We start from the raw sequence: 27,648 nt of genomic DNA on the forward strand, positions 1-27,648 counted from the left end.
CAGGGCTTACATACATATACCTGTGCGTATACATATACATTTGCACCTTCCGACTCACACACAGGGAACTATGCACACTCTTTGGGGGGGTGGAGCTTACTAGTTATTGCCCTGTAGCAATGAAAGCTTTTGCTGCTCTTTTAATGGACACAATATGAATCATGAAGATGAGGCCTGGGAACAGGCAGGCGGCCCATAGCGCTAAGCCTGAACAGTCTCATCGGGTCCACCTGCTCTTTCATCTGAGTCCCTTTGTCACACTGTCCTTTCTGTATGTCATTGGCCTATCTTCATATTTCATGTTGGCTCCTTCCTCAGGAGGACAGCACCAGTGTGAAGCCCGAATATAGTTGAGAGCTACTTAACTGCTAATATCTGAAACACCGACAGAGGGTTTGCCAACAACTATCAAGATAGCAAAGGATAATGTTCTGAGAAAGGGTCTCCATTTAGCCAAGAGAGTCAGCCCTGAGCCTGAGTACCCCTACTGTAAGCCTTTGGTGAAGCCTTTTTCTGATGCCAGTCCCTAGCCTATCTCCTCCCCCTGAGTATTTAGCCTACAAAACATAATATTATGACTTCTTTCCATTTTGACCCAAAAATCTCCTTTTAAAAGCTTCTATCCAGTGCTGTAACCCACAAGTGTTTTATCCAAGGGCCCAAGAACCATGTCTTAAAAACCAGTTCCCCTCTCCCCAGCCTCTAGGAGAAAATGGCAAGCTAGTATCTGTAGGCCATGGGCCCCAAGATAAAAAACATCTCACTTTTCCCTTCTGTAAAGACAAGCAGCAACCATAAATGGCCTAAAATCCGTGTTGCTTTTTGATTCATTGCAGTGCAGGTCTAAGTTCTGTGTTCACTCCAGTTATTACAATAATCACCAATAAACTCGTCTTTGCCTGCTCAAATTTAAACAGTAGATATTTTTTTGCTTCCATGAGAGAAAACTCAAATATATGATATAGCCAGGTGTTTTCTTTTAAGTAAAGCTTCCTTCTAGATGTGCCATATAATTAAAAAAATAAACCCAGGTGCTCTAAAGATATTTCAAATATTTTTAGGAGCCCCTCTCTTTTTCACAGGAGAGGTTGGAATGACAAAATAGTCACCAACATTGTCTCTTCCTGTCATTTTTGAGAAAGTACCTCCTTTTCTATCTGTTTGTAGTACCCTTGGCTACCAGATATCTGTTTGGTCCAATGTGCAAGAGGGAACAGACCAAACAGTACCAACTGTATCATCTTTGAGATCAACAAGTTCTTAATTGGTCTGGAAGTGGTGCAGGAGCGACAGCTCCACCTGGAGACGAACGTGTTGAAGCTGGAGGATGATACAAACTGCTCCCTGTCTTCAATCGAAGAAGATTTCCTTACAGCCTCCGAGCATTTGGAGGAAGAAATTGAGACAGAGGACTACAGAAGTGGTAAGACACTGCAGATAAACCAAGTGTGTCCTCCGAGAATACTCACCCCACCCCTTGCTACGACACTCTTGAGAAAAGTTTCAAGTCCTGTCAGCTTGACTGACGCCTTAGTCTCTGCTTGCTGAAGTCTGATGAGGCAGTAACAATGAAAGGATACTGACGAGCGTGCTGACTAAGACAGCTTATCGGTTGGGTGGATGCTGGCTCCAAAGGATGCCTTAGGGATGCTGAGGGAAATCTGTGTGCTCTAAGGGGAAACCTTCCAACACGCCAAGGGGATGCCTCTTCCCAAGAGGAAGATTAGTTTCCCTGAAACTGCCAACAACAACAACAACAACAAAAAAAATGTCAGTATTCTCAACTGGAATTAAGTCAGACTGGCTGGAATTCAAATCCTAGCACTTCCTTTGAGGCTGAGAGACCTAAGACTTCTCCCCGTTCTCTTTTAAGCCCTGGTTTCAAAAAGCGCCTGTAGTTAGTGGTGGTTGTGAGATTAGAAGGCACTGACTGACCCTGGAAAGTGCTCAGGAGTCATTTACATCCATTGGCTCAGTAACAGAACTCACTGTTCCTCCTCCCACCTTAAGCACAGGGAAGGAGATTGCACAGTGACGTGCTGTTGCTGAGTCAGGTCCTTTGCAAAGTTCACTACAAGCAAGGCTCCTACTGAAGTTCTTCTAACTCCCAAACCCTCCCTTTCTCCCTCCTTTCCCTAGGATGCGATCTCCTGTATCACTTTCCCAGGAAAATGATTACAAGCCATCATTCTCAAACACTTTTTCCCCACACCGTCCCGCGCCGCCCCGCGCCGCCCCGCGCTGCCCCACGCCATCCCACACCCCATGACTCCAGCATTTGTGTACCACAATAAAGATGTTTTATAGTACAACATTCCATAACAAAATTCAACATCCTTATCAGATTCATTTTACCTGACCCAACAGCCCCACAGCTGGATGCAAATTTAGAAAGTAGTTGTGAGTTTGGCCCATTAGAGTCTGCTACCTGAGAAGTAACAGTGTTTCTCAATTTCCCTTCACTAGGTTTGGAAACTATAAATGTGTCAGCTAATGTTTTAGAAAGTAAAAAGCCAAAGGAAGCTACCCAGGAAGGATGGGATTTCCACAAGGAAAAGTTGCATTGTGCTTTAGGGGAAAAATACATTAGAAAACACCGTATGCCCTCAACAAAAACAGAAGGGTCCAAGGAAAATACAGCAGAGAACACGGCCTTAAAAAGTCTCAATCCTTCAGCCAGGCCATCACGCTTCAAAAGTGAAGTGGTGGGAAACAAGCAGCCGGCCACAAACTACTGCCACCCTGAAAATATCAAAGGAGAAATAGAAACATCTCAGATGCTGTTCATCCCCAGAGATGCTTATCTCTCCATGGTTAAGAAAGAAGTACTTTCTTCATGTGGTGCACTGGCTGAGCAGGGAAGCAACCACAGAGACCATGACGCTACTCCAAACTCTCTTCCTCCTGTTAAAAATGGAGAAGCCACCACGGGAGAGTATGCTACAAACTTAGCAGAATCTGTCATGCAAGATGCCTTCATCCGACTGTCTCAGTCGCAACCCACACTCCCCCAGGAACCTGCAGTCAGTTTCTCTATGGGCAGTGCTCCGCTTCCCAGTGGCTGTTGCACAAAAGATATGGTGGTCCCTCATTCATGGAATGAGCTCCCCAAAATTGTCGTCGTGCAGAGCCCAGAAGGCAGTGACACAGCCCTGGAGCCAAGTGTCTCCTCCTGGCCTGACATGGGAGTGTCTGTTGAAACCTCAGGCACCTTTTCTGCAGACAGTTCCAGCAGACCCGCTCAAAGTGCCCTAGAAGTCGCATTGGCTTGTGCAGCCACTGTCATTGGAACCATTTCCAGTCCACAGGCCACAGAAAGATTCACCACGGAGCAAGAATCCCTGGTATCTACCTACGCCCAGAGAGGCAATGGGGTACAGCAAACTCAAGTGCCCCAAGTATTCATGGGACCTTCTACAACCGAATACTCCTTCCCATCAGCTCTATGTGGCATGACACAAGTGGCAAGTGCTGTCGCTGTCTGTGGCCTGGGTGAAAGAGAAGAGGTGACATGTTCTGTAGCCCCAAGTGACCTCTTGCCTACATCTGGGGCTTCTGAAGAAACATCCTCTGTTGGAAGTCTAGTGACAGAGAGGAGCCCAGAACTGGGGAAGGAAGCCATCGCAGAGGCTCTGCTCAGGGAGGCTACTCTGGTTTTAGCAAAGCCAGATGCATACAGCAGCATTGGAGAGCTCTTGGGATCTGTGAATCAGAGAATCATAGAAACCACATCCAAAACCCAGACGCTGTGCACAGAAAGTGTGCGAAGGAATGAACTGGCACACACCTTGTCCAATGTCATCCTCAAGTATTCCATAGATGAACTTCAGCAGAAAGATATCCTGGCTCAACGCGCTGAGGAAAGACATCCCTGCGGAACTCTGAATGCCTTAATGGAAAGTGCAAACCAACTGCTTCACGATGTGATCTGCTTCACATTCAAAAAGATGAATCACATTGTAACACTCGGGGAGCATCCCGCTGCCCTTTCTAAGGAGACCGTCAGTTGGACGGACTCAGAGCCCTTAAGTTGCCAGCCATTTGATGAGGCTGCTGGTCAAGCCTGGGTAAAAGGCTCGGCATGCTCCAGCAGCCAGCCTCTTAGCAGTGCACACAGCACTGGCCTTGTTATCAGGGATCTTGTAGAGGATGCATCTCCTAAGTCAAACAAGCATGGAGCAAGGCCAGAACTGGCCGACAACCCCAGTCTGCAATCTGAATTCTCATGCAGTCATAGAATGCTCGATGCAACTGCTAAGACATTCCCCAAGGAAATAAATCTGAAAGGGATTGTGGGAGAGGATACCAGGAACCATTATCCTACACTAAGTTATGACATCAATGAACAAAGAGCCGCTACAGAAGTAGGAAAATTGACAACAGCAGGTGGGGGCTGTATTGGTTTCCAGGAAACTGAAGATGGCATTGTTCCAAACACCCGAGAGAAGTATACCTGTACCACACCCCTAAACAACGAAGCTCAAGTAAACCTATCCTTGTTAGGGGATGATCTGGCCATGCCTGCTCAATCTATACTAGAGGCAAAGCAATCCGAGGTCTATGGCATCACAGACTTTGCTGAAGAATTGGCAGAGACTGTTGTCTCCATGGCAACCGAAATTGCAGCAATCTGCCTTGACAACTCCAAAGGAAAACAGCCGTGGTTTTGTGCTTGGAAAAGAGGGAACGAGTTTTTGATGACTCCTAACGGATCCTGCCGATCCTTGAAGAGGAAGAAGGAAAACTCAGGCGCTGGAAGCACTGTGAGGAAACACAAGCCACCTCGCCTCAGTGAAATCAAGAGAAAAGCCGATGAGCACCCAGAGCTGAAAGAGAAGCTGATGAACAGAGTCGTGGATGAGTCCATGAACCTCGAAGACATTCCTGATTCCGTCAGTACTTTTGCAAATGAAGTGGCAGCCAAGATCATGAACCTTACTGAGTTCTCCATGGTGGATGGAGTGTGGCAAGGCCAGAGTTGTTCCCGGAATCGGCTGCTGGGTGGCGATAGGTGGAACCGGCTGAAGGCCTCGAGTTGCGAAAGCATTCCTGAGGAGGACTCTGAAGCCAGGGTCTTTGTAAACAGCCTGGGTTTGATGAGTACCTTAAGCCAACCAGTTAGCAGGGCCAGCTCAGTCTCCAAACAGTCCAGCTGTGAGAGCATCACCGATGAGTTTTCCAGGTTCATGGTGAAACAGATGGAAAACGAAGGGAGAGGGTTTGAGTTGCTGCTGGATTACTACGCCGGCAAAAATGCCAGCAGTATCCTGAGCTCAGCAATGCAGCTGGCATGCCAGAAAAACGACCACCTCAACGTGAGACCGAGCTGCCCCTCTAAGCAGTCCAGCACAGAGAGCATAACAGAGGAATTCTATAGGTACATGTTGAGGGACATTGCCAAAGAAAGCAAAGATGGCGCCTCCAGCAGACGAAGCAGCCATGATTGGACCACGGGCTTGCTGTCTCCTTCTGCACGATTCCCGCTGTGTTACAGACAGTCATCTATGCCTGACAGCAGGTCCCCATGCTCCAGATTAACAGTAAATGCACCTGTCAAAGCCAACTCCTTAGATGGCTTTGCGCAAAACTGCCCTCAAGATTCTGTAAATGTACAGCCAGTCAGTAGGGCTTCCTCATCCGGCCTCTGCAAATCAGATTCCTGCTTGTATCGCAGAAGCGGGACTGACCAGATAACAAACATGCTAATTCATGAGACATGGGCCAGCTCCATTGAGGCTCTCATGAGAAAGAACAAAATCATTGCTGATGATGGTGAGGCAGCTAATGCCAGTCCTGGTCCTATTTCTGGAGGCTCTCCTTTGCAAGCAGAGAAGTGTGGCAGCAGATTCGCCACCAGCACAGGACATAGGGGGCCAACTCTGCTTGTACAGGAGTCTGTTGATTACCAGAGAAAGGATGCTATTACTGAAAGCAATCGTTCCCCAGTGTCATCTCCAAGCAAAACAGCTCCTGTTAAAATCCTAGAAGGATTTGATCCTAGAAGAGAAACCTCTGCATGCCACAATGCTGTTGGTCTCAAAACCCCTAGACGGTCACTTTGCTCAAGGGATGTGCCTTTGATTCAGATAGAGACAGATCAGAAAGAAGAGTATGTTGGAGAACCTGAACCCTTCCTTTCCCAAAGTGGCTCCCTAGAAGAAGCAGAAGGGCACCAGCCTGAAGAAGCCATCCCAGATGTGGCTAGAAGTGAAGACACAGCCCTGGGCACCTGTCAAAGCTCTAGGTAAGTTCACTACCTCGTAAACCATACAGGGCTCATGCTCATCAGTGTTTATATGTCACTTATGGTTAGCCTAAGTCTTAGGGAGGAACACAAGGGGTGTCATCAAGGCACAGAGTGAATCCCCAAGACAGTAAATGACCTCTGTAGGCCCCTGCACATGTGCAAAATAGGAGATATTCCTCTCACCTTGTACACTGACATTTTAGTCCATCTCTCCTATGGTCCTTGTTCTCCTCAGCTGCTGTAATTGTAGACAGAGGCCGCGCCCCCTCATATGCCTGCTGTTTTATTTTATTTAGAATGCCTGATCCTTCCATCCACATCCAATATCAATAATCCCCTGGGTAATCTTGTGGAATTTTATTCATATGCCTATAATAACTCTTGGCTCAAAACCGCTATGTTTTTATTGCATGTCACTCAAATACCAAAAGGTAAAGTGAATTCATCCCCACATCCAAAGGGATCAAGTCACCTCCTGGCCCCTATTGTTGGTGCTTAACTATGTTTCATGACTGATTACTTTAAAACCAGTCAGAACCTGATAAAGTTCTGATATACCTTACTGTTAGCTGGGAAAAAAATCCTTTGGGGTTATTTTGTAATTAACTGAGAATATTCCTTTGAACATTTCCTCAGTATTTTAGATAACAGAGGCAGTACTGAAAATGGGACAGGTAACTATTCGGAATTCAAAACCGATTTTATTCTATAAACAACTTTTTTTCATTTGAAAATAGCTATGTTAAATAAACTTTAGTTTTAGATTTTGAGATTAAATTTTTTTTGGTTTGCTTAATGGAGAACTTTTTTCTTTTCTTTTTTTTTTCTTTTTTCTTTTTGTCCCATAAGTGTCAGCTCTTTCAATGCATAGCATAACTGTCACCTGATCTATAGTGTCTCTGAAATTTTGGCATTTGGACAGTGCTTTTCCAGGAGATTGTACTTCAAGCAGGAGTAAATTCTCAATCGTGGGTAAGGTAATTCTTTCCCTCAGGCTGCCTAAGAACATCAGCTTCTTTGATAACTTCCACTTTCTGCACACTACTCACAAGAGACCACCGTACCATTCATAATTAAAGTTCAGTGAAACAGAAGACAAAAAAACTTAAAACAAAATTAAAGCTTTAGACATATACAATTCAATAAATAACCTGTATAGTCTTTTCAGAGATATATGTCTACCATTCATTATTTACAAAAAGACCACAGATTTTATATATATAGTATCAATAAGGTGAACACAGCTATTACTAAATATACACAGCTCTCTAAAATCTGGGGTATATTTGCCCCTGAGCAGAAGAGATCTATATTGAGGTACTAAAGTGCCCCACTAGAGAGTATACTACATGGTGTCTTAAGTACAGGGTCCAGTCAGACAGGAGAACTTCCTCTTAGACAATGCTAACAACTTTCCTTTCCAATTGGCTAGAACCCCAGAAGCACAGATGGAGAAGAGAAAAAAACCCAAAAGCACAAATAACCTTTGGCTACTTACAGTATTCATCCATGGTTTTGCTAGAGGGACTGTGGAGAACTGTATCAGAGCTAACAACACAAAAAGGCCAATGTATAATTTTTCAGAATTGTTGTAGTTTGAAATGCATACAAAAAAATAGAGAGAGAGATTTCAGCTACCTGACTTAATGTCAGCAAAAGCTGGGTGATGGCTAGTCAGTGAAGGTCACGGAATTAGGAAGCACTATGAACTAATCCTACAAGCTTTATGATTGTTGACACAATCAAATCATGATTATTACCACACAATTTTAAATTAACTATCATTGATGTTATTCTATACAAAGACATATCCTGGAAAAGTTTTAAAAGCTTTAAATCTTGTTTGAAAAAAGCTACAGCTGATTCAGATTCTTGGACCATATAGTCATTCAAGCAGGTGACCTCTCAGGTCATGATATAGATAAATGATTCTGCTTTTCATGCAATAAAGAAGAAAGGAAGTAGACTATCCACCCCAGAAATTCAGGAGTTGGCTCTAATTACAAAGCACAGAGACTAAAAACTGACTATTGTTTTTGTTTTGCAGAGCAATATAAATAATCACCCTATAACAGGAACTACTACACCACTTTAACCAGTATTGGCTTGAACTGGTTTCCTAAACTGTTTCGTTTTGCTTTATGTACTCATGAGTAGAAATGATAATAATTATAATATAAAATAATTCTTAAAGTTTAAATGATTTGTGTACAAAATGATGCTTAATGCAATACTTTATTATAAACAATCAATAAATCCACTTGGCTGCCATTGCTATTTACAGCAATGTCATTTGGGTCAAGATTTGTGGTGGCTTTTATTTCAAGAGAGGCAGATTTCCCCAAGGGGAAACCTGTCATGAGAGATGTAAGAGTCTTATTGAAACAAGACAATACCCAGGATGGCCAAGCAGAAAAATTAGTCACAGTTCAGTTAAATTTTCTGGGGTCAGAGTTGCTGCCACAGGATTTGATTTGTCAAAATAGTTGAAACTAGAATTCCACTTTCCATGGAAAAGTGCAACCAACTTGCATGCAAGAGTAGAGCATGGGGCATGTGCAGTCTGAATGCTGCTTGGTGATGGAGAAAGATTATGTCCTGAAGATACTTTAGGGTCCTCTCTGAGGGACATCTTCTTGGTTCTTTAAAATGTGGTTAGAATTAAACACATTGAAATAGAAGTCACTTTCTTACTTTTTGATTACTTGATTTTAAAAAAAAGTCACTACTGAGGATCCATTGTGAAAATCATTCCTAAATGGAACTCTCTGTTGATTCAATAGTATCATATTTTGAAGATGTATAGACTCAAATCTTTAAAGAAGAAAAATGGTATCCTATTGGTGGCCATCACTTTCTCCTTAGCACAGCGTGACATACAGTGAGGACTAAAGAGCAATTGCTTAACTTTTGACACATCAGTTCTAAAGCAGAAGAGATACGCTGACTCCTGAGCATGTAGAGGAGGTCCCAAGCACTGGAGGAATCTGATGTTTCAGTAGCATGCAACAGACCTGTACAAATATAGTCAACTGGTCTGTGACAAATGAGCAAAGTGATATAATTTAAAAGACAAAGTCTCTGGGCTGGGGACATGGTTCAACAGTTACCAACATTGGTTTTGCAGAGAACCTGGGTATGGATCCCAGCATCTACAATATAGGACTCACAATCATCCATAATTCTACTTCCAAGGAATCTGATGCCTTCTTCTGGCCTCTTCAGCCAATAGGCATGTACATGGTGTCTTGACATACGCGAAGGCAAACATTCATGTACATTAAATAAAAATAATCAAACATGTAAAAGAAGAAATATAGATATATATACAAAAGAAAGAAAAGGAGGCTTCTTCAGGAGTTTCCATGACAGCTAGGCACTGTGATGCCACATCTTCACTGTCAAGTTAGTTGGATTTAAACTCATATAGTACCCTACTAGATATGAAGATGTCTCCTGTTGGTTTAGTTAAGGAGGGAAGAGCCACCTTGAATGTTGATGGTATTATCATTTGGGCTGAGGTACCAGACCAAATAAAAAGAAAGCTTAGAAGAAGCCAGAGGACCACCAGCATTGTCCTCTCTTTGCTTCCTGACTGTGGATGTCATGTGACCCACTGCTTCAAGTTCCTGTTGCTTTATCTTCCCTACTATGCTGAACAATAATAGCCTTGCATCATGACCACAAAGAAGTTCTTTTCGCTTAGTTACTGCCGACAGAATAAGACAAGACACAGACTAAAAACATATTTTTTAAAGATATACCTGATAAAAAGGTTATCTAAAATGTTAAAATTCAAAATGTTCTTATATGTTGACAAATCTGTTATAAACATGAGACTGTCCTAATAAAGCGGAATGATTTCAATGAAAAGAAAAATCTCTCAGAATTCAGCAGTAAGAAATTATCAGAAAATAGACAAAGGTTCAAGGTTCGAAGGCTAGGTTCCCAGCTAGTAGGTATAATCGTTAGGAAGAGATTCTACCATGAAGGTTTCATGTGATCTTTGTAACAATCTATGATTAGATCCATTGTTTGACTACATTATTGGGATGGAAACTTAGAGGTTGGAAGAAGTAAGTTGAGAAGTACCCCTGGGGCTCTATACTATGTTTGTCTGCCACTTTACCTCTTGGCTGTCATGAAGAGAGCTACTTTGCTTTATCATCTGATGCTACAGTGGTGTTCAGCATTGCCCTGTGTGGGCCTAGAAGCATCATATCCAAGTAGCCATGGACAGAAACATCTTAAGTCATGAGCTTAAATGAACCTTTCTTCCTTTAATTATTTCTCCCAGGTATGTGACACAGTGATAAGAAAAAAAAGCTGTACATGCAGTGATTTGGATTTTGTTCATATTAATAGACATTCAACATATTCTGTTGTTTTAATTTGAAATTTCCTAATGGCATATGATAACTGAGCGTTGTGCAACTTTAGTCTAAAATGGATGAACGCTCTGGAAGACAGTTGTCAGTTTCTTTCAAAACTAAGCAAATTGATGTTCATTAAAAAATAATATATTCATACATACTCATATGCACTTGGAGTCTATATAAATATTAATAGAATTTTGTGAATTTATGAAAATTAATATTAAAACTGAGGTCAAGATAGATAAAAAGGCAAAAAGAGTCACATATAGCAACAGGGTGGGCCAGTGTAAAACACAGTCTTTTATGTTGTTTTACATTTCTTTACATGTCACTTCTGGTACAAAGTATAGGGAGAGGAGAAGCAGAAGAATGCTGTGCACAGGTCATTACACAACACATATTTCATTACACGTCAGTTTTATAATGTAATGTGATAGTAATCTATGCAGTGAATATAAATATCAAAAGCCCTGCAACAACCACTAAAAATTGTAAGCCAATAGTAGAAATAAAATTTAAAAAAATCTAAAAATTGATCAGCTAATTAAGTAGAATCTGGAGTGAAACGAAATATGAAACTCAGAACAGATGGGACAAATAGAAAATGAGATTATATATTTAAACCCAGCCTTATTGATAGTCACATTAATCATCAATGATCTAAACACTTCAGTTAAAAGCAGAGATTATCCTATTGCATAAAAATGCATAATCCTAGCATAAGCTGTGTTCAGCCAAAATATAAAGATTCAAATGGGACAAGAGTAAAAGGATGGAAAACAAAAATATTTTAAAAGGTCAAATAGACCTCAGGATAAAGAGTATTTCCAGGGATAATGATGTTTTATAAGCTAAGAAGGTCAATCCATCCAACAGAAAAATCTTCTTATGTACAGAACCACCTAAATGATAAAACATCAAATGATAATGTTTTAAAACTACAAAGAGAAATAGACAGAGAATTGTGCCAGAAACTTAACATTCTTCTCTTAATAATTTATGAAATAATAAAAATATGTGAACAGGTTAGAAATGTGTGTATATATTTATAAGAGAAGCAGCATCAAGAAAATTTCCACCGCCGGGCGGTGATGACACACGCCTTTAATCCCAGCGCTTTGGAGGCAGAGGCAGGTGGATCTCTGAGTTTGAGGCCAGCCTAGTCTACAGAATGAATTCCAGGACAGCCAGGGCTACACAGAAAAACTCTGTCTTGAAAAAACCAAAAGAAAAAAGAAAAAAAAAGAAAACTACACAACAAGGCAGATGCATATAATGAACTGAAGAGACAAGATTCCACCCACAAGTCCTGCTCAAACTCCCCCATGATAAAATCCAAGTAGAGAACAGGCAAAGTAGACATGAAATTCTATCAATGGCTAAAGAGCTGCTGCGAGAGGGAGTGCTGGTTTTCTTTACTGATGAGACCTTTAGTAAGCTGGCCACACCCAGGGCACTCACCACTCGAAAGACCAGCTGGGCTACACACTCAACTCATGGGGAAAGAAAGAAAATATAAAGAGGAAGACATCTCAAATTTGGGAAGGAGGGTGGAAAAGTGTAACGGGAGGAATTCAAGGAGGAGGATGAGTATGTTCAAAATACACTATTTGAAATTCACAAACACCTGATACAATATCATTAAAAAGAAAGGTGAGCATCACTCACAATCAACTCAAGCTATACAACCCCAAACAGTCTACTCCAGCAGAAAAGCATACAGTTTTTTCAGGTGTACTTAAAACATTTGTCAACATGTACCATAGACAAAAATGCAAGTCAATATATTTAAAGAAATCTAATACATATAGAATATGTTCTCAGGTCATTGTGGAGTTAACCCGAAAGTTAATGATGTACACAAAAGCATCCATGATAATTACAAATTGTTAAATCAGGAATTAACAAATTATCTTTTGCTCACAGGGAACATTAGAATAAATTCCAGATGAAAAAAATCATAAACCTGTTTAAAATTCATGACATGTAATGCTACTTACAGAAGAAATCTGCACTTTTAAGGATGTCTATTTTTTAATCAGAGAAATTTATTTATGTTCTAAGTGTCCATCTTTTAAAAAAACTAAAAATGATCATGGCTGGTGTGATATTCTCAGTGGGCAAAGCCTGCAGACCTGGGCTTGATCCCCAGGACCCACATGGTGGAAGGAAACCGAATCTGCAAATGTTGTTCTCTGATCTCCACATCCGTGTTGTGCTGTAGGCTTATCCACACACTTACATTTGCAAAATAAACAAATAAATGCAAGAAAAAATAAAATAAAAAATGAACAAATTAAATTTAAAAACTAGTTGTAAGTAAATAATCAGAATAGGAGTGCTCAGCAATGATAATAAAAATAAAGTGAGACAAAGAGCACAAATCAAATGCTCTTTTTTACCTCCAAGACTGGTGAATGCACACTTTTGTAGGCATTTAGCATTCAAAGAAAATTTGTGAAATGTAACAATGTCTGCTTTCATTTTTCCTTTCAAAGGGCTTTCTATGGTAATAAACAATGCATCTATGGTAATAAACACTGCACAACCCCTGCAGTGAGGGCTCTCACCAACTGTGTGCTTAAGCTGCTGCCGTCTACCTGCGCTGAGTGATATCTGCTTTCCATTTATGGTGATGGCTTCAAATAAACACAGTTGATTGTGTTAAAAGAATCCCTGACGTAGGGAAATCTTACAACTGTGATGCAGATGGTACGTAGGTGTATGAGATAAAATCTAGAGACTGCTGGGCTTGTTTCCAATGTGGCAACTATCAACAACTTCGATAAGGCCCTTGTCCTCCGGAGCACAGTAGGGAACTGAGAGGTCAGAACAGAGGCTGCCAGATGACACACTTCTGTGTCGCTCATTTGTACATTATTCACCAGTAAATAAGGAAAGCGATAAGATAAGCTTCTCCCAAAAGCAAATAAAATCTAGCACTCTGGCTAATCATGAGTGGTTCTGAATTTCCTTTCTATGGCACAGGTGTGAGGTTCATTGTAAATGGAGCATGAAATTGAGATAAAACAAAATGTGCTGACAGGCTCATCTGTTAACCTGGACAGTTTGTGGCAGTCGCTAGGACTCAGCTCCCTTAGCAAGAAATATCCCTGTGTGAATCTTTCTATAGTATAAGGACCTGAATTAAGAAGGAGTTGGGCCCCAAATTGTTTTTTCGCTCGTGAACAAATGGGTCCAAGGCCTTCTCCATTATTCCCAAGTTTATTTCATATAAACATTTTTAACACCATCTCCTTTAACCACACCCATCCTCTCTTCTATAGTATGGAAATCTTGACACTGTAGGAAGAAGATCCAGTCTTATTACGTGGGAAAGAACACTAATGGACAACCACATTGTTGTCTGAAGGTTTGAGGTACCTGGCCTGGCGACCTGAGTTTCCATTACTCGAGTCCACAGCTGGAAGATCCAACCCTCTCAGTTTTCCCTCTGACCCCCACGTGAGTCCCAGGGTATATGAACACCAGTCCCCACCTACACACACACACACACACACACACACACAAATATGATAAACGCCACTATACTCCAATGCTTGTTTTCAACCTACAGAAAGACTCCACCTGTGACCAACATCTTACCTGGTATGTGGAGACACAGGCTTATAGAGACCCAATGGGAACAACTTCATCTTACACCTCCTCTCTTGGTAATGATATCTTGATGTCTACAGTGACAGCCTTGAGACCAAAGGGGAACTTGAAGTGGAGGTCTTGAAAGAAGACATACCCCCAGATGAGTCCCGGAACCCTCTGAGCAGCAGCGAGGAGAGCACAGGCAGCTGGTCCCAGCTGGCCAATGAGGAGGACAACCCAGACGACACAAGTAGCTTTCTGCAGCTCAGCGAGCGGTCCATGAGGTACGTCCTCTTCCCTTGGCTTCCTAAGAAAGGCAGCCTCAATAAGGATTCCAAAACTGCATGTTATGGTCCCATGCCAGTTGCCCTTAATAGAACATGGAGGAAGAAAAAAGCCCACAAACAAAAACAAGGAGGCAAGCTCCCAGTTGAGCACAGTCCCTGCATATCATCATTGAGCTAAAAACTATCTCAATATCAAAGCAGGACTTGAATTACCTTGGCTATATTTTAAAAGTAAGCTGTGCACCCTTCCCTAAAAGTCATACTAGGTACATTCAATGCAAAGTTTGTTTAAATGAAAACTGATGTTACACTTCATGAGTTTGAACTTCCTGTCTGATTCATGTGTATTTCAGATGTAACCAAGGCTGGGTTTTACATGAAGCAAGTGTTTCCACACTATAATATACTGTTTACCCTGACATTTCCCTTCCTTTATCTTCTGTGCCCTCTGTACTGTTTCTGGAAAAGCTAGAGATGAGCATCTAGCTGTAACCACTAAAGTGATATTTTCTGTCCAAGATACTTTTGGCCCCAGGCCATTAAGACCACAGACTGTCCAGAGAGGGTGGCTGGAACGTGGAACCAGATGTAGATAAAAAATCTTTGAAAGTCCAATGATTGGCAGTAGAATCTAAGACACAGGGACATTCTACATTAAATAAGTGGTCTCAAATTTCAAATATTCCCACTAAATATCATAAAACAAAGACAGAGAAACAAAGATAACATTCATCTTTGGACTCTGAGCATCAGGTTTCATACTGTTGCATTTTCCAGAGTCTTGACTAAAACTCCAGACAAGAGCTTTAAGGTTCAAGAGTCTTGGTGACTCACACAAACTTGAGGGAGCAAAGCCCCATTATAAACTACACTAGCAGTCACTGTTGCAAGACCTTGCTTGGGAGAGAGATTGTTGCAAAGTACAGAATGTGTGAGGAGACTCAGTGGGTTTGGTAAGAATCGGATAGGTTCTATTTCACAAGTACAGCCACAGGAGTACTATGTTTCAGAAAGCATGGTCCACACTCATAAGTAGACCATATGTTGATCATACAACTTGCAATAATGATATTATACAATAGTTTTTCTCTATGAGACATGGGGTGCCACATGTTGCTCTTTCTTTGAGGTTGAAGGAACAAAACCTTACCCATCTTTGTATTTGTAAACTCTATTGTCCTCAAGGAAAACAAGAAGTCGAATGTATATTCTCATGGAATATACTTGTATGCTATAGAGACTTACAGAATATTCCTAAGAAAAATCTTCCTTATAACAAAGGGAGGCTATGGGCCTCTGGCTTCCTTCTAGATAAAAGAAGCAGGCAGATAACCTGGCCAAATTTTTCAGAAGTATATTCAACTCTAAGTCCATCCAATAACAAGAAGTCTTCATGATAAATACCCTCTCTTTAACCAGAATAAAAAAGTAAAGAGAAATGTTAATTTTTACCAATTATGTATGACCCACTTCAGACATTATAAATCAGCATCAGTATTACTGTGGTAAACTCAGTTGGCTTCTGCCTTGTGTCTTCCTTTAATTTGGTCAAACGCCAATACCAATGCAGAAGGTCAGGCACAAACCAATCATGTCCGGGGAGCAACAAAGTGCTCTCCCCAATGGAACATGAGAGTCAGCAGTGTGGCCAAGCATGGAGACAGGCATTATTAATATGTAAACTTTTGCTTTGTCAGCAATGGCAACAGTAGTGGCACTAGCAGTTTTGGCATTATGGACCTGGACATTTATCAGGAAAGCATTCCGTCTTCTCTCATGATTAAGTAAGTAGCCACGTGATTCAGTGACTGCCAGCACCGCTCCAATTCCATCCAGCAATCCATCGTAATCATGAAGGTTGTGCCCAGCCACCAACTCATTATGTCTGTGCCACTGTGGTTCCATGTCACAGGAGTGGAGGGCTAAAGCTCCAATCCATTACTGCCTGCTTTCTCGGTTTCAAACCTGTTGCTTACAAAATAGTCATTGCAGATAAAGCTTGCCAATATAATTAGAAATATATGTCAATTTCCTATTTTAATTTACAGAAACAACAAACAAAAAAAAACTATCTAAATTGTACCATGCTTCCTTCAGAAGACTATTCAATAATTAGCCCATGCTATAAAACACTATCATTTCAATAAAATTAAATATGAATGGCTTTTCCTTGGCTTGTGGACACTGGGGTTACCAATAGGAAATGTATCTAATGTCAAGGGTTGTCATGAGAGAGATGTCATTCATCCCCAGGCAGTAACTGTGCTCTCTCAATATGAGGTCTTCTCAGAGACCAAAAGAAAAAAGAAAAGAAAAGCACTTGGAGATGTACTACATAACAGGCCACAAAAGGGGGATCTGAGTCATAGCTACTTCTAGAATTCATGATTATCCTAGAAAATCAACTAAATTAGTATTCTAATTTTCGCCATGATGACTTAGAATATAATTTGGGTATTCTGAACTAATAAAGCCATCGAGGTCTAATGCTGATTCCTACTGTATTTCCCTCTGGCTAACTACAGACTCATTGATTTTATTTCACCACTGGATATGTGTGAAATAACATGTTCAAGTAAACATGATCTCATGCAGATTTGTTTAGGAGGGACCAAAAACAAATTCAACAAAAATTATTTTGTGGTAGATTAATTTTTCTCCTTTGGGATATATTAACTTGGCACTTTCTCCATCTTTCTGTGTGACTTCAAGAAAAACTTGTATTGAGGGAAAGCCAAGATCACCAGCATCCCTACTGAGCCTCCCACCATTACAAAATACCAGAAATTGCACCTACCCATCCTAGGCCATTTATGCTATGTGCAGAGAGATCAAGAAGAGACTCTGAATCCTTAGGAAACTGACATTCCTAAAAATAATTAGGTTTGAGTGGGAAATGGTTAAGTCTTTCTCTTAACTGCAAAGAAACTTACCTAACTAATGATATAGAATTCCCCCATCCAATGGAATGTATCAGCCAGACCTTAGTAGCATCAGAGAAGATAATCTTCTATCACTAAAAGACACACCTTTAAAAGGCCCATTACAAATTTCTAAAGGCTATAAAAATATAAGACATATACAGGCTTCACAAGATAGTAGCTTCTTTTCAGCTATGGAGCTACATGGCCTTATTTCAGAAGTTTTTACCAGCTCTCCCCACGACAGGGCTCTATAATATGTACACATCATACAAAATAACAGCAAGTAAAAGCCTCCAATAATAAACATGGTCATGGCTAATGAGTGGCTCAGTTTGGTTATGAGCAATATACAGCCTGCTCTACCAAATAAAAACAATGGAAAAGAGTAAAGTTCCTATTATTGAGACACAGTTATAATATTTAAGTTTTACAGTTTGTTGATTGTCTTTATTCCAGCTCACACAACAATCAGCATGTAAATGTATCTTCCTACTTTAAAATTCAAATGTATGTTGTTTTCACTGCACAAAGAAACACATTGTGATAAAATGGAAAAATATAGTCCATTAAGAGATAAATAAAAAGATGGAAAGGTAAAAAGATGGAAAGGGAGTTGCTGAAAAGAAAGATGTAATTCTAAGAATCTTCCCCACTGACTTTCCTAAGCAATGCCATTCGAGACCCATGAGAACTCTCTTTGGGGGTGGGGAACACTAATTTTAGACCCAAATGTCTTATGCAATACTCACCTGGATCTAATATGTTCTGTGAAACCATAAGAATGAGTTCCAGATGTTTGTAGCTCAGAAACACCCATCACCTCATCCTCCATTACAGCTTATTCTTCAGAAGCATTACCAACCATATACTGTTGTTTTCTCCCAAAGTGAATTAGTAGAAGAAAAGGAGATTCTTAAAGAACAATCAGAAAGCATAAAGGGTAAGCCATGTTCCCATCCTTTTGACACACAATTGCCTGTGGTGTCCCTTTGGAAAGCAGAGTAAGGTTGTGGTTGTGTCTGTTCAGAACATGCCTCTGGACTGCCAGGGAGAGCAGCCAGCCCCCAGAGGAGCCTACTGGTGATCAACTTTGACCTGGAGCCAGAGTGCCCTGATGCTGAGCTTCGAGCCACTCTGCAGTGGATAGCAGCCTCGGAACTGGGGATCCCGACAATATACTTTAAGAAATCTCAGGAAAGCAGAATCGAAAAGGTACCATGTTCGCTGTCTGGGTAGGATAACACGACACTGCTTTGTGGTTTTTATCTCATCAGGAAACCCAGTGAATGTCTGTGTGATCCACATGAGCTTGAAGTGTCTCATCTAGATTTCTCTCAAACAAACAAACAAAAAAATCTTGGGAATACTTTCAAGACCCAAGCTATGACTGGGTATTCACCAATACTGCTTCATGAACCTACAGCTTCTTACACAGTTTCTGATAAAGACAAAAGGAACTGAAGAGACAGTAGTTTTTTTAATGTTCCTAAAAGAAATTTTATATCATTTTGTATTGTAACCCTGTTTTTGCTGCAAAACATTCCTGAGTGATTCCTTATTTTAAACAGTGTCTCTCTCAGTTAAATAACATTAGGGTTGCAATCTTTAGGGTTTGTTGGTGGTGTTTTTTTTTTTAATGTGTGATTACACTCTAACATTCAGTGCCAAATTCCAGCTTCCTGAGATAAAAACCCTTACCTTCTTGCCCACACACTGGGAAATTTTAACTGTTTTGACATCTCTGTAACCCCAGCCAATTGGATTGGCTGCTGGAGAGATTGTTCCCTCCCCCATCTCTTAATTCCACCTCTCTTCAACCAGCACTTTGTTCTTTTTATGTTCAAGTCCACCCAACCCAGGTGTTCTAATTGTCCTTCCTTTGTTGTCAAAGTAATGCAGGGCTCCTTGCTTGATAAACACTCCTCTCAATTTCTCCATGCCTCACCTGTCTCATGCATGGACTAAAAGGGCAGAATTCAAAATTTACACAAGACCCTTCCCCAGCTATACTTGGTCCCACCAGAGGGAAGCAAGAATGTTCTCAAGAGGACAATGTTCCAAGGTTCACATAAAGCGTGGGTTTTATATCTGTGTGCCTTGCTGAGTAAAAGAATCCTCTGGTGCATTTTCAGGTGATTTTAATTTAATCCACCACTTTAAATGTGTTACTTCCACTCATGTAAGTCTAATAAATTCTCCATTTTGTAAGGGTAGCAGATATTTTATTGATGCTTTCATCTGTAAACCACATCTTAACTAGGTATGTGTTTATATCTACCAGGCTTTCAATTTGAGAGTGAATGTCTATCTTTGTAAATAGCTATGTTTCTGAGAAGACAGGGGATTCACTCCTGCTATCAGGAAAAATCACAGGATAATCTTGCGATATTCACGGGATAATCACGGGATATTCATGTCAATCAGCTTGTAGGACTTAAATATAAATGAGGGAGTCTTAAGGACCAAAATTTCCAGGTTTTTGTTCTGAGTCAGTGAAGGCTCTCTGCATACAAGGGCTTTGATATAAATGGCCATCAACCTTGGTTGTCTGTGACTGGTTTTTAAGAGTATGAATAGGAGCAGTAGAGATAGCATGTCAAATCAGGAACATTTCATTAGCTCCATTTCAACCTCCCATGTGCTGGTGTTAGAGTCATGTGCTAGCTTGTGTTTGTTCTGGGAATTAACCCCCAGGCTTCATGCATGTTGGGTGAGCAGTCTAATAACAGAATTACATCTCATCCCCAAAACCTTAAATCTTCATTTCTAGAAATGCTAATTTAATTTTCTCAGCAATTAATTTAGTCAATATGTATCTAATTATGGTGGTCTCATTTTAGTAACCTTCCCACTTAGTAAAAGCAGAGGTGTGAGGTAAAGGGGCAGAGGATAGTATGAACACCAGCACAGTGCATCTTTCCCAAGACTTCTTGAAAACTTGGCACTTAAATTCATCAAAAATGAGTCCCAGAAAAGGCAAATTAACAGGAACCCACATTCCCAGTACATTGTCAGTTGTCTAACGACCCACTGTGCCTACATTTCCCAATATCCCCTTCACTTGTATTTTATTTAAGCATTAGAAGACTACATGCCCTGGAACATAACACATTCAAAACACCCATCAAACATTCCCAGAGTACCATCTCCATGCTGGTACTGTTCTAAATTCCAAGTTCCAGACAACAAAAGAGACAAAAGTTCCTACCATCTCAGAACTTACACATCAGTTCAAAAAGGAAGCACCAATTGTCTCTGGAACATACCAAGTGGGTATCATTTATAAACAGCTATGGTAAAATAGGGCAGAGTTAATTCTGAATAAAGAAATTTGGATGTATCTAGAAAGTTAGTATCTGAACCACACCTATGAAAACAGAATCACCTGGGAAAGACTTCACAATTAAAGTCTGTAAATTCCTTCCATCTACTCAAAAAAATCCATTACATTAACCCTTTCATCAGAAATCTCAAATTGGGGGATGTTAGAATCACCCCAGAAAGCCTTCTAAACCCAGAGCCTTACCAGTTAGTTCAGACTCTCCACTGAAAATAAGACACAAGCACCAGGTCCTTGTGAAGGTCTAGAACTCTAGAATCCAGGCCAAGTTCAGAATCAGGGTTTTATAGGCCATAACTTCAGGGACAAAGTAGGGCCCCTAACTCTGCTTAGTGAAGTCTAATTTCTGCCTTGGAGCAAAGGATGGTGACAGCTTTCAGAAGTCTGCATTGAATGCTTCAAACTCACAAACACAAACACAAATACACACACACACACACACACACACACACACACACACACACACAGCTTGCTGCAATTCCCATAATAGTACTATAAATGGTAAAGAATCAAATCTATGAAATGCATCTGGGACTACAAAGTTCCAACAGCTAATGAGGCTGTTTTCATCAGATGAATGTGCCTGTGACAAAGTGTCACAGAATACATATTCTTGTGATTTTCCCAAGACACAATTTTCACTTTAAAAAAAAAAAGTCTAAAATCTATTGTTGTCTACAGAAAAGGAACTCAATTACTGTTGATTGTAAAATGTCAATACAGAAATGGGTTTTTGTTGTTTGTTTGTTTGTTTGTTAGTAGAGCGAGCTAAAATCCCAAATCCCTAACATTCCAAAGCTGATTATGACCATGAAATGCACGGGCTTAATGAAAGCTCTAGGGTCAATTGCTAGTAGAAAGTAGCTCTAAAAACAAGACAATAAATAACAACAACAACAAAACAAACTGGTCCTGGTGACCTGGTGGTAGCAGCTTGTAAATCCCAGTTACTAGGGAAGTTGAGGCAAGAGAACTGAAAATTCAAGTTCAGCCTGGGTGGTAGAGTTTATGGTGACCTTGAGCAATTTAGTAATCCCTTGTCTCAAAATAGAAAATTGAAAAAAGGTTCATGGGAGAGCACTTACCTAGCATGCACAGCATTCTAAATTCGATCCTGAGGACCATAAGGAGGAGAGATTGTAATATTGAGCTAGAAATGCCCTTTCTGTCTACTCACAACAGAGTATTTCAATTTCACTGTTGTTCAAGAAGGAAGCCCAAGACTGTCATGATCATCAGCTTCCCACCTGCTTCAAGGCTTCAGGATCCAAGATTAATTAAACTAATGCAACTGCTGCATTTTAGTGGCGTCAGATCCTTTGTTAAAGCTGTCTCAGTGAGGCATGCTGGCACATTCCTGTAATCCCAGTACCTGGACAATGGAAACAATATAATCACCATTAACTTAAGATCACTCTGGTCTGTGTAGCAAATTCTAGGATGGTCGGAGCTCCATAAGAGGACCATATCTCAGAAAGAAAAACAAAACAATAACAACAAGGTAGTCTAATGGGATAGCAGACTGACCTTAGGAATCAGCAGACATATTCTAGCCAATGGCCATCCAACAAACTACTAGTCGAGTAGCCTAACTCCAGGGCACTTTAAGCACTTTGGATCATTCACCAGAATTTTTGGTCCTCACCACTCTGAAATGTCCCTTTCAAAGGCCCAAGTAGATGGAAAGAAGCTGTAACATAGGTTCTGGGAAGAGCATCTCCTTCAGAGTTTTCTCCCCAAGCTTTGCCTCAGAGACAGAAGTGGTAAGGTGGTGGCAGAGTAAGCTAGGGTTTGCGGAATGAAGATACGGCAAATTCAGTGTAGATACACTTGTCCATTGATTTACTATTCATAAGATGTGTGAAGAAAGATGCACCATTAATAGAAGATTTTGGCAAAAGATCATGTGTGACTTGTCAGGGAAATCTTGTATGAGAAGTCTTGGCCTATGAGCATCCCTCAGTGGCTTCATAGAAGCTTAATGTCCAGGCTAGAGATATCTGTCTATTCTTCAGATTTCCAGGAAGAACTAGGAATGGTTGATTAATTGAATTAATCAGATGTCATAGCCTCCTCCAGCGCCTTTATTCACATCGTTGCTAATATTCTGATGCCTCCTGTTTCCACTCTTCTTCCATCCAAAACCTGACCTGGGTTTATATATACACAAACTGCAAGTAAAATTTCACAAAACCATTCTTTTTTTTTAATGTTTTTTTATTTTTTTATTCGATATATTTTTTTATTTACATTTCAAATGATTTCCCCTTTTCTGGTCCCCCACTCCCCGAAAGTCACATAAGCCCTCTTCCCTCCCCCTGTTCTCCCATCCACCCCTTCCCACTTCCCTGTTCTGGTTTTGTAGATACTGCTACACTGAGTCCTTCCAGAACCAGGCCACTCCTCCATTCTTCTTGTACCTCATTTGATGTGTGGATTATGTTTTGGGTATTCTAATTTTCTAGGCTAATATCCAGTGCATACCATGATTAATCTTTTGAGACTGGGTTACCTCACTTAGTATGATGTTCTCCAGCTCCATCCATTTGTCTAAGAATTTCATGAATTCATTGTTTCTAATGGCTGAATAGTACTCCACTGTGTATATATAGCACATTTTTTGCATCCATTCTTCTGTTGAGGGATACCTGGGTTCGTTCCAACTTCTGGATATTATAAATAGGGCTGCTATGGACATAGTGGAGCACATATCCTTATTGCCTGCTGGGGAATCCTCTGGATATATGCCCAGGAGTGGTATAGCACTCCTCCGGAAGTGACATGCCCAGTTTTCTGAGAAACTGCCAGACTGATCAGATAGAGGGCTAATATCCAATATATCTAATATATACAAAGAACTCAAGAAGTTAGACCCCAGAAAGCCAAATAACCCTATTAAAAATGGGGTACAGAGCTAAACAAAGAATTTTCACCTGAAGAACTTTGAATGGCTGAGAAGCATCTTAAAAAATGTTCAACTTCATTAGTCATTAGGGAAATGCAAATCAAAACAACCCTGAGATTTCACCTTACACCAGTCAGAATGGCTAAGATTAAAAATTCAGGAGACAGCAGGTGTAGGCAAGGATGTGGAAAAAGAGGAACACTTCCTCCACTGCTGGTGGGGTTGCAAATTGGCACAAAACCATTCTTAGCTGTCTCCATAAACAATTCATTCTTCGAGGTACTTGCATTATAAGCCAAACTTTTCCATGAAGGATTCACATCTGCCACTGAAGTGTCAGAATTAGACTGAGACAAAACCAGACAAGATAGTCATTCCAGACAACTACTGATTTCTCCAAAAGTACAGCAAAAGACACATGGAGCTAAATAAGATGGACTTCCATTGCTGCTGTCATGAATAGTAGGATGAGGTCATAGATATCCTACTTTACAGATGTATATGTGTGCTGTCAGTCCCCCTGTGATGAGTGACATTCCCTCTAACCATCTTCTATTTAGAAACTTGATGCTGCCATTTCCCACTCCAAGACATGTGGCCTTTAACCATTTTCATGACATTTCATTTCAGTTGAGAATTATTAAGCAATCATTATACATGTATGCATGTTTGTTTTTAAGTATATGTGTGCAAACATGCTATGTAAAACTGAAGAATACTCTTAGTAGTGGGCTTATCTTGAATGACTAGATATCTACCTATATTTCCTGAGAAATTACAATATCTTTGATTCTGTTTGGCTTCCTCTCCCTTCCATCACTCAGCAAATATTTACTGGCTCTTTATTGAAGGCAAAGGATAGAAAACCATGGTGAGATGGTGCCAACTCTGGGGAGATTACTAGCCATAAGAGAATGAACATCTCTTCCTTTACAAGAACCTAAAACTCTTTAAGACAATATTTATATTTCCAGATATTTACAGTTTCATTTTTCAGCCTAGATAATTTTTTATTTAGACTCTACCAATAAAAAATGAGTGGATACTGGAAACCACTCTTAAAAACATAACATATGATCTTAGTTTTAATAAATAACTCTTTCTCATAAAATGGCACCATATTCCTAGGGTGTCCCTTCAACTGAAGTTCCAAATAGAAAATCATTCTCTGCCATCTGAAGGCCAAAACATAATTGTAAAGAGCATTGGCACATATCACAGTACTATTATTCTAGATCTTATTAAATATCACTTTCTAATAAAAAAAAAAAAAGCATCCGAGTAAGGGATTTGACAGGCTGTCACACTGGACTTAAATGTGGTTTCAGAAACAGAAACAGAATATCATATAAGGATTTCCCACTCTTCTAAGGCTATCATCCAGTTATAGCCTAGAATTTTCCATTATGCCCAACTAAAACTGGTACCTACACAATCTGACATATCTAAGACAAGTCCTTGTTTGTCTTTAACTATTGCCATAGAGAAACATCTTGATGCTTAACCTTAGCATAGGGAGAGAGAGAGGTGCCTATCAGTATTAACTTTGAAAGCATTAGGTGAGCCTACCTAACCAGAAATTTAGTACTCAATTTATTTGCCCTAATATACATATCCAATAAGAAATGGGTTTGAAGTCCTGGTATTAAAAAGTCTAACCTAGATTTTAAAACACTAGCTACCTAAAAGAATGTTTCTTAAAGGAATTGTCCTTATCCCAGTCAGTCATGCACTATGAATAGAACTGGAAAATGAAAAGAATTTATTATCTGAAATGTCTAAAAAAGAAAAACAGACTGTCTTTGAAAAGGTCTCCTGGAAGTAAAGATGCTTAAACATAGACTCAAATCCGCACACAGTCTTTGGAAGTGTTGCTTGGTGAGATGCTGGTGAGGAGACTGTGATATGTGAGTCGTAACTCTGTGTCTTATTTTAGTTTCTAGATGTTGTGAAGCTTGTTCATCAGAAGTCCTGGAAGGTGGGAGATATATTTCACGCGGTTGTCCAGTACTGCAAACTGCATGCAGAGCAGAAAGAGGGAACTCCGAGTCTCTTTGACTGGCTTCTGGAACTAGGATAAGTCAGGCATACCCCTCAAAGAATTTCCCTCCTCTATCCCAGCTTAGATCACCGTGGTTTGCGCTAAATGCTCTGAAACTTTCTCAATACACAGCATCCCATTAGCAGAACTATTTAAAAATCTGCTCCAGTACCATGTACAAGGAATGAATCTGAGAGACTGTGGAATATAAAGGTCTGTACTAATCAATATCATCTTGGGCATGCCCAAACGGCTTGTATGAGAATGGTTTCAAAAAGAGATACTTCAGTGTGGACCAAATAGAAAAGTTTATAACAAACCCAGCCTCCCGGAAAGCTACAGTCACATCTATGTCACAATAGAGAGTGAGCTATAATGTCTCCAGCTGGATGAATCAAATAAAATCAAAGTCATAAGGTCACAGTAATTCTATAAATTATGCTAAAACTTTCATTGCACTTTATTTAATGGATTCAGGGGTTGTCCACCTAAGGAAATATTTAGGATATAGCAAGTTTCCATGCCTTTTTGTGATTGCAAAAAGATTTTCACTCTCAGATCAGTAATACATGCAAAAGTGTTATCAAAATCTATGTGAGGTGATTTCATTTATTTGCAGAGGCCAACAAGTATTGCACCCCTTCCCAAATGTCCCTGAGCTCTTCAAAAAACTAATGTCATTCAGTTGAGAAAGGGAAGCTCAAGGTTGGCCTTTTCCATCACTACATTTATCACTTGGGTAAAATTATTATAGGATTCTTGCCTAAAGGCAAGCTTTTAAACATAAACATAAATAGCCTTTTGAGGAAAAAAATACGCTTGTGTATTGAATTATGTGAGAAAAACCATTTGTTTCATTGTAAATTATAAAAAATTATCTAAATAATATATATTGAGTTGTTTTAGAGCTTCATAAACTATGAAGAGGTTGCTGTTTTAACTTTTAGAGTGTCATGATGCCCATTGGTGGTTGATTGTACCTTGAACGTATTAACATCTATATAGTGGACATGTTTCTCCAAAGATATTTATAATGATGGATTCAAGGTACTGGTCTTGTGCTTGAAAAGGCCAGCTAGGGATGCAGACTTTGTGCTGGGTGATATTGACACTAAATTAGAGAAATAGAAGCCTTTAACATATTTTTTTTTTATTGATAGCAGAGATGTACTCTTTTGAAAACTCTGAGTATCTATATGGCACTAAAAGTCTTCTTTCCCTTTCAACCAGCTATGCTCCATTTGCTTTTATTTTCTCAATCAGGAAGGTATTTAGTATGTATCTTCTGAATTACCATGCTTTTACTCTATTTTTAAAGCTTATAGAATAACTTTAAATGTGAACCAGGCCTCACACCATCAATGTCAATCTTACTGAGCTATCAATCACATCCTAAGACTATAAAAAAGCTTCCTGGCAAGCCATAACCTCCTTGCCCCATGACAGAAATCCTTTTCAGACCTCAGTGGGCATTCATCATATAGATGGTCCAGATTTAGGTGTATGTTCAATCTGACGAATCATTCGGGATTTGAAATCTACCCATCATCTCAAAGGGAACTGTGTGTGCTTCTTTGTGCTAATATATGAGAAAAAAAGATTTTTTTTATTGTTTTGACAATTCCAGAATATTGTGTGTAAACTCTTGTTGTGCTAGAATCAATGTTTACTTATCCTCCAAAGCACAAGTACTGGATGTAAACATGTGTTGTACCTAATGTTGCAAACTAATCAATAAATTTCTGTTGCCAAAATGTTATTCCATCTTTTTCTCTTAGACTCTAGAAACTAAGGTTTTAAGAGCTTTATCTAATTAAAAGAAGAAGAAACAAAGACAGAAAGAGTCATACTGTAAGTAGATGAAGATAGGTATGCCAATAAGATTTGCTGTCCTGATTTCAATTTATGATTAAGTAAATGTTCAAGAC

General features: G+C 40.0%; 1 protein-coding gene across 2 annotated transcripts in view; it reads left to right on the top strand.

Moving 5' to 3' along the window:
- Sphkap (SPHK1 interactor, AKAP domain containing) overlaps nt 1-27,447 on the top strand; it is a 135,201-nt gene extending 107,754 nt beyond the window's left edge. Inside the window, exons 6-12 of one of the 2 annotated variants that reach the window (XM_052193266.1) lie at nt 1,168-1,423; nt 2,467-6,244; nt 14,322-14,507; nt 16,208-16,294; nt 18,322-18,374; nt 18,462-18,646; nt 25,616-27,447. In XM_052193266.1, the coding sequence (XP_052049226.1) occupies nt 1,168-1,423; nt 2,467-6,244; nt 14,322-14,507; nt 16,208-16,294; nt 18,322-18,374; nt 18,462-18,646; nt 25,616-25,759 (4,689 nt within the window). In that variant the 3' untranslated portion in view covers nt 25,760-27,447. The remainder of the gene's footprint in view (nt 1-1,167; nt 1,424-2,466; nt 6,245-14,321; nt 14,508-16,207; nt 16,295-18,321; nt 18,375-18,461; nt 18,647-25,615) is intronic. The other variant, XM_052193267.1, reaches the window with a different exon arrangement.
- The last annotated feature ends 201 nt before the right edge of the window (nt 27,448-27,648 follow it).

The sequence above is a fragment of the Apodemus sylvaticus genome, chromosome 9 (assembly GCF_947179515.1).
Source record: "Apodemus sylvaticus chromosome 9, mApoSyl1.1, whole genome shotgun sequence".
Classification (NCBI taxonomy): domain Eukaryota; kingdom Metazoa; phylum Chordata; class Mammalia; order Rodentia; family Muridae; genus Apodemus; species Apodemus sylvaticus.